This window comes from Ursus maritimus, unplaced genomic scaffold, assembly GCF_017311325.1.
Source record: "Ursus maritimus isolate PB19 unplaced genomic scaffold, ASM1731132v1 scaffold_9, whole genome shotgun sequence".
Classification (NCBI taxonomy): domain Eukaryota; kingdom Metazoa; phylum Chordata; class Mammalia; order Carnivora; family Ursidae; genus Ursus; species Ursus maritimus.
The window spans coordinates 29757416-29766018 of record NW_024427107.1 but is presented as its reverse complement, the minus strand read 5'-3'; the positions used below and the strand labels follow the sequence as shown (position 1 = coordinate 29766018).

General features: G+C 36.9%; 1 protein-coding gene across 1 annotated transcript; it reads left to right on the top strand.

Moving 5' to 3' along the window:
* The first annotated feature begins 387 nt into the window (after positions 1 to 387).
* On the top strand, positions 388 to 7683 carry LOC103661457. Its single transcript, XM_040625587.1, has 4 exons — positions 388 to 713; positions 4687 to 4882; positions 5707 to 5808; positions 7556 to 7683. Exons 1-4 carry the CDS (start codon positions 388 to 390, stop codon positions 7658 to 7660), a joined length of 729 nt encoding a protein of 242 aa, XP_040481521.1. The 3' UTR covers positions 7661 to 7683.
* The last annotated feature ends 920 nt before the right edge of the window (positions 7684 to 8603 follow it).

The window sequence follows — 8603 nt, the reverse complement described above, 5'->3', positions numbered from 1 at the left end:
CATACGGGAGGTGCTGGTAAGACATATGCCCTACAGAGCATGGGAGTTTAAGTTGGTGGCAATCGAGTGAACTTTCACTGTTGTAAAGTGTTTAGGGATCCAGCTGGGTCAAGGGCAAGGGAGGACATCTCGTTCAAAAGACAAAGAGAGAAGGAAACAAAATTCCTGGTAGGATCCTTTGGCTGATGGTGGCAACATATTCCACATCTAGGAATGTGCTCCAGCCCATATACTGGGTGACAGGAATAGCTCCTTGCTTCAAATGAGGCCCGGAACAGAAAGTCAGAATTATAGTAGAAGCAGCCCTGCCTCTTGGGCCATATGATCTGGCAAACCCTAAGCCACTGGAGGTATTAGTGATGGGAAAATGCGCAGTGTGGCGGAGAGATGAAACCACAGTGGAAGCATCACAACACAGACGTCTGGGGTTTTGGAGCAAGACCATGCCACCCGCAACAGAAACACCTGCAGCAAAAACTTACACGCTTTGGAAAAGAGTTCCTGGTGTGTTACGGGGGACTAGTAGAGACAGAACTCTTGATTGTAAGACACCAAGTAACCATGCATCTGGAACTGTCCATTATGAGCTGGGTTCCGTCGGACCCACAGAGTCATAGACTCAGGCAGGCCCAGCATTCCAAAGTAAGATCAAAATCGTACATCTGGACTAAGGCTAAGCAAGGCCAGAAGATACACAGTGACCGCATGAGCAGGTAGCCCGGCTCCTCATGCCACCCATCACGGGGTACCAGCACCTCTCCCTCAGATTATTCCTCGACTTTGTGGGGGGCTCACGTAACCAGCTGAAGACGTAAGAAGAGCTTGAATGTGTTCTATTTGGCAGGTCAGCTTAGTGTGTGGATGCAAGTTAAAAACAGGCAGTGGTTTAATTACCCTCGGGGGGGGGGGCTTGAAAACAGTGGTGAGGAAAAACCGTCCCAACGGACAAAGCTCAGAGTGGTGCACCTCTTACTCCTTTTGTGTGGAGGGAGCAGGGGTCTGAGGTGAGAATGAAGACACACTCATGAGTAGAGGGAATATTCTGATGGGCTGGTCAGGGGTCTGGAAGGAAAAGGACTGAAAAATTGAAGACAAGGAAGTTTGGCCTTGAGGAATGTGGATGTCCTTGAGGGAACGGGCATAGTGTGTGAAGATTTGTGACTCACACAGTAATGGACACCAGGAAGCATCCATCACAGAATAGGCAGTGAGCAACCGAGTGGACACATGACTAGGCCAGTGCACATTAGCCAGTCTTTGAACTGACGTGACGAGCACATGAACAGAGGAACTGCAGGGGCAGAGATAGAGGCTCTGTGTGGGCTCCATTTTACTGACACTTTTCTGAAAGTCTAACCTGCCAGCAGTAGAGACCAATACTAAGCTCCCAATATGACATCTTCCCCAAGGAGATGATTTCCAAGAGTTGATTCCCTTATGTTGGAAGATCAGTGTGCATTCAACACATAAGGCAACACATTTGACATTTTCTTAAAAAAAAAAATCCTAGGAATTTTAGTAACTTCAGTGCCTAATTTTAATATCTTTAGTACCTTTGGTGGTGCGTCATTTCCTGGCTTCAGCCTCATGTTATTCAATTGAGTGGGGATAACTATAAATTGTACACACTAATGTAAAAAAAAATCATAATGGTAAATCTCTAACATAGGAAAAGAAAAGAATCAAAAAGCTACAGTATCTTTTTCAACCATGGTTGGAACATTATATCAATGGTGTATGCAAAATTGTTAGCCTCATACTAGGCATATAATACTAGGTGCTCCATAAATGTTAGTTGAATAATTAATAGTAAGACCATTGGCCTGGATAAGTGCTTTTACAGATATTTATAGATATTGGAAATTTAACATTTTAATGGGAATTGTTATAAAATGCTATTCTCCTTTTCTGTCTTAAAATAACTTTATAATTTCACTTTTTCTTAATAACTCTATGTTAGCATATGGACATCAAGCATTGCCTAGAATTAACAATGATGGTCTCAGAGCTGATGGCATGTGTAAGACTGTGCTTGTCTTTTAACCTTGAGAATCTCTTCTTCTCTGGTTGCTGTATTTCCTATTATGCTCTGTTCTGATTTCTTACAGATATCAGTGGACATCAGATTGTTTCAGTCAAGATTGAAAGGAATCCCCCCTAAATTAAGGGGGATTTACTAAGAAGATATTTGGTGTTCTCATGACAATGATGACTCTCTAAGCTTATGGGAAATTGAGCTGACATCTGGGAAAGCATCAGTAACAAGGCTGTGTGTGTGTGTGTGAGAACACAATCTCTTTCCTTCCTTTTTCCCTATGTTTCATTCTCTTGCTCAATATCTACATGGCTTAAAATGATTGGTCTAGCCCTCACTAAATTTAACTTTTTAGTTCAAATGCCAAATACCATCTATGAAATCTTTCTGGTTTTTAGTTCAAATTGTCAAGAATGAGAGTGTGATAAGATCACTACATCAAAAACTAATGATGTACTGTATGGTGATTAACATAACATAATAATAAAATTTAAAAAAAGAAAGTAAAAAAAAAGATCTCTAAACAGCTATAAACTGGCTTATTCTAGATCACCGTTGGTCAGAGAAAGAGAGACAAAGACCTGGAGTACAGAGGTCCTAGGACATAAACATAGATGCCTAGTTCTACCCCTTATGCATTGCTGTGTGTATATGTGTGAGCGTGTGTGTGAGCGTGTGTGTGTGTGTGTGTGTGACCGTTCTTATGGAAGGAACTAGAATTTATAAACCTAGTTTTGATCCTAAATTAGAGATGGAAAAATTATATCTGGTCCTGCCAAAAACTGTTTCCATTTTCATCTTGACCAGCTTACATTTGAGAGTTTTCTTGCTCTCGATGACATTAAGAAAAGTTGAGGATTAAAGTTCCTAACTTTTCCCCCTGACTTTTCTGTACTATCCACAAGAACTGTATTTAAAACAAGTTCAAATACTATTTCAGGAAACAACATACTCATCCTAATGATGCTATTTTTCTTTAAGATCATTTTAGACAGAATGGTTGATCAGCTCCAGGGAACATGGAAATCCATTTCTTGTGAAAATTTTGAAAAATACATGAAAGAGCTTGGTGAGCCTTTTTTACCTGCATATCATAGCCAGTAAAAATGGGAGATTTGATTGCACAGAAACTTGGTCTGTAATCTTGAGTCCCTCCCGCCAATAGAAACATAGAAACAATCACATAGAAATGATCAGCATTGATGCAGGACCTAGATACAGTTCAATGCAAAATTAGTTTGTAATTGAAAGAATCCTTGCCCTCACGTAATTGACTATGGGTTTACACAGATAAAACACATCTACATCATTTACTAAATGGCAAATTATTTCCATAAATAATTTAAAGCAAAAAGTCATAATTATTTAAAAAAAACAATCATTTTTACAAGGATTTGCTCTAAATCCTTAGAGGATCTTCAGAATAGATCTTGTTTTCTGGTTGAGATGGCTGCTGGCCTTCCCTCGTGTCTGGCCAACCACACTCCAATCTCTGCTCCTATTATCACACTGCCTTCTCTTCTGTAGTCTAATCTCCTTCTCCCTTTTCTTCTAAGAGAAGTTTCTTATAATGAAATTGTGATTACATTTAGGGTCCACATGGCTGATTGGCTCCCTATTTCAAGATCCTTGAGTTAACCATATCTACAAAATCCCCTTTGACATACAAAGTGACTTTCAGAGGTTCTAGGGATTAGGGTGTAAATATCTTTGGGAATCATTATCTAACACATCACAACTTGTTATTATGTTTCACAATATGAATTCATGAACCATATTAGAGTGTTTCTCCAATTTATCCTCTCTTAGAAATTTAACTTAAGTATTGTTGTACATGTGATGCTATTTCTTTAGAAAATAGTCCCACATGTACTGCATAAATCTGTGTGTAAGAACGATCACTATAGCATTACTTGTAATAAGAAAAAGTGGAAACAAGCTACATGTCCATCAATACGGAGACAGATGAAATAAATAATAATATACACTCTATAAAATATTATGAAGCAATGACAAAAATTTATATCTAATTGTACCGACACAGAAAATCTCTAAGATACAGAGATGGGGGAAAAGTAAGTTGAATAACAATTGTTATAATAAAACATTTATATTTTTAAAAATTCTATGTATAGTGGTGATGGTTGTATAATATTGTGAATGTACCTAATGCCACTTAATTGCATGCTTTAAAATGGTTAAAATGATAAATTTTATGTTATATATTTTAGCACAATAAAAAATACATGATGAAAAAACAAACTCTATATATGTACATATAAGAATATAAGTGAAGAGATAAAGATCTTAAATAATCCGTGCCAAAGTATTTTATCTGTATAAATGAGTACATTTTAAAAGAGGGAGCTATTTTATCAAAATAGGGGCTTTAATAAAATTTTCAAAGGGGTTCATGAACCAATAGGATCGATAACTACTGGGCTAAAGAAACGTGACAACCTGTAGCCAAAATTTGAGACTGATGTTTTTTCTGCAGAATATAATCTATTTTAATTTATAATGGTGGTGCTACAAGCTTCAGATATTTGAATTCATGCAGCATTAAATCTGCTTAACTCATAGACCTCCTACTTAGTAAAGAATCATGCAGCTAACATGGGTTTCTAAAGCTAGCAACACATTTAACTCTGGTGTCCTTTCCTCTGGTTTCCAGGAATAGGAAGAGCCAGCAGGAAACTTGCCTGTCTGGCAAAACCCACTGTGACCATCAGTACACAGGAAGATCTGATCACTATAAAAACCAAAAGCATCTTTAAAAATAATGAGATCTCCTTTAAACTGGGAGAAGAGTTTGAGGAAACCACACCAGGTGGCCATAAAACCAAGGTGAGGCCTTCAACACTCTTTCAGATACATTTCATAAGAATGCTACTTCAAAATCATTCCAAGTAAGTAAAGAATTAGAGCAAACACATCTAAAGTCTGTATTAGATAAACGTTGGGCTAAACATCTGGGGATCTTAAATTTTAATATACATACCAATCTCCTGTGATGCTTGTGAAAAATGCCTATGTGTCGGTCCCCTCCCCACGGGCTCTGACGTCTGGGGTAGGCCCCTGAAGACTGTGTTTCTAACATTTCCGATGTAGATGCTTAGCAAACGCATTTTGAGAATCATTTCCCTAGATTCTTCTCTCAGAAATAAAAGTCCTGCCTTTCTACTTTGTAGCATTCTTCTATGCATAAAGTTACAATGAATAACACTTACATTACCCGGTACAGGTGAGGTTATGCCCCAGTACCAAATTAGCCACAGGCCCCAGCAGCTTAACCCAGTGGGGGTCGCTTCCTAATTTAGTATACATAGTCAGCATTGTGGTGGGGTTGGAGAAGTTTCTGTGTGCGCGCTGGAGAGCGGACAGGAAATGACGGCATAGAATATTTACCTCTCTTAATTTCTCAGGGAAAAGAGAGTTTTACTTATTCTTTAAGATAATATTATATTTTTACTCTTATAAAACTTTTTCCCCCCAGAAGAATCAGCCAACAAATTTAGTGTCGACAAAGTCTTAAAATGCAAATAAAACTGTAAACACCATTCTAAAACTACCTGAGAATATCACAACAGCTGAAACAGATTTGGCGCTTGATAAAATGTTAGTATTCAAATGTGACAATCTGAGCTAAATTCAGTTTCTTCTGTTTTCAGAGTGTGATAACCTTCGATAAGGACTCTCTGATTCAGGTTCAAGATTGGGATGGCAAAGAGAACACCATAAGGAGAAAGCTGGTGGATGGGAAATTGGTGGTGGTGAGTGAGCTGTTTGTCATTATTTTTGTCACCTGCTCTAACACCTGTATATAAAATCATTCAAATAGCTTGTTCTAAAATAATAGAAGTCAACGTAATTTTTCTTTTTCTCTTGCTTTATAAGAATGGGGGAAAACATTGGCAGATAAATATAATAGATATAATATTTATGCATGATCATAAATATTATAAAATGTGCATGGGCTGAGCAACTAAAAAACTAAAGAAAATAAAAAAAACGGTGTTGCCTAATTCTTTGACTTGCACATAAGCCAAAACAAGCATGTATTTGTGCAATGAAGATTTCAGCAGGGACTGAGAGGTGTTGCTAATCCTTTTCTCCATACCAGGATTAATTTCTTGCTGTTTTCCAGCCCAACACCAAACAAACACGTGAAAAGGAAATTTAAACTAATGCCAAGCTTAAGTGGTGTCTCCTTGGTGTATGGATGAGTTGACACAATTAAAAACTAACATTTCCGTGGCTACCGTGTTTGCATGTTTTCATATATTATTTACCCAATCCTCACAATAATCCTGTGAGGTAAGACTAGCCCATTTAACAGTTGAGAAAACTGAGATTTAGCCACAGACTTACCTAAGGATATTCAGCTGGAAAAACATGGGAGTGCTGGGTTTAAAACTCAGGTTGCCTTCATTCCAAAGTATACTTTTTTGGGTCCATTCTGCTCCCTTTGAGGATGGCTTCTCAGGTCATCTTTCTCACTTCTACACAGCGGAGGGAAATATGCCAATGATTCTTCTTCTCAAACCCCCAGTTCCACTGAAATGAATAAAATGACAATTTTGGGACAAAATATCAAATAGTTCTAAGGGAATAGGTAAGAATTATGTAGGAGTTAAAAAAAAAAAAACCACCAACCTAGCCTCATTTCTTAATGTAAGGATGTTTTTTCTTTCAACAATGAAGAATACATTTCCTTATAAAGTAGCAAGTGGAAGACTAAGAATACTTGATTTTCTTGGTCCTTATAATGACATTAATCACCAAACAGATATGTTTTTAATTCATTGGAAGAATATAGTTTCAGAATCCAAAGTGCGCATTGCCCTCTCTGCCAGTCAGTAATTCTGTGACTTTGGATGAGTCATTGCTCCTCTCCAAGGTTGAGTTTACCTCCCTTCAAAAATGTAGGACTGTCTTCATGGTTTTTTTTGAGACAATTAAATACCACCATGTATATATTAGTGCTCTAAAAACCATAAAATACTACATCCACGTAACTTAATGTTATTATTTGAAAAATGGAGGGTATATAAATTAGCAAAAATGCTTCCCTATAGGCATTTAAAATGTTTTAACAAAGACTTCAAATCTTATGCTATTTGCCTTGTTTTTTGTATATATATATATATATACACACACACATTTTATATATCCCACATATATGTATAACCACATGTACCATATGTATGATTTGCCATACACATATAACAACATACACCATATATAATATGTGGTTTGCCATTTTTGTGTATATATATATATATATACATACACATTATATATATTTACATGTATAACCACATGTACCATATTTAATATATGATTTGCCATTTTGTTAGCAAAATCAGCTAACAAAAAGTTGGTATCTATAGTTGTCTACATAGATCTCTTTTCAAGATTTTTAAAGAATGTATGTATGGATAGTACTTAGTTTGCCTTGTTCTAAAAGTCAGTTTCACCAATAATACTGAAATGTCTCATTCTTCTTTTGTCTTCTAGGAAAGTGCCATGAACAATGTTATCTGCACTCGGACATACAAGAGAGTACAAACAAACTCAAATTCAAACTCTCAAGTACTCCCAAACTGTGATCCAAACTGCTGAGTTTGTTTAAATAAAACTCCAAAGTAAAATGTTACAACTGTTAATATGAGAGAGCCTGGGGCATTGACAATTTTGCTTTTCCTGTTTTACATGCCTTTATTATATAGTACCTTGGTGTTGGGAGCTATGGGAAGTCAGGTGATCTATCCTCTTCAACTCAGGGCTGCTATAATGCATTCAGAAAGGCACTTTGTGTTGATTTTTTTCACATTAGGCATATTATGCCAATCCTTTATATTCAACATGATCTGCACTATATTGGGAAAATAGTATTAATTTAAAAAAATCTTTTTGGGGCACCTGAGTGACTCAGTGGGTTGAGCATCTGAGTCTTGGTTTCTGCTCAGGTTGTAATCTTGGGCTTGTGATTTTTAGGTCGTGGGGTTGAACCCCACATTGGGCTCTGTGCTTGGCATGGAGCTGGCTTGCGATTCTCTCCCCCCTGCCCCTCCCCACCATGCTCCTATGCACGCTCTCTCAAACAAACAATTGAATCATTAAAAACAACAAAAAAATTTTTTTATAGGTGCTGGAGATACAGCAAAAAACAAAAGAATCCATGCCCTGTGATAAAGTTTACAATCAAATGGCATTAGAAGCTGTTTAGAATGATTCATATTTCAGATTTAACTTATTATATAATATACAATGATTTGTATTTAGAAAGAATTTTGTCCTAGATGCTGAGAATTTTTAAGTTAATGTCTAAATTATTACATCACCCACTGATATGAATAGAACTCTATAAAGAAAAACTTTGTTATAAACATCAATACTAATTTCACTGAGCCTTTTCTAACGCAACCATTTATTTTGTGAACCTCTTAGTGTTTTTCAATTTTTTACACACCAGGGCAATCGTCTAAAATCAGTAGTGTGCAGCCATTTAAAATCAATAGTATGAGGGCCATCAGAAGTACTAACTTAAGCATTTTTCCATCTT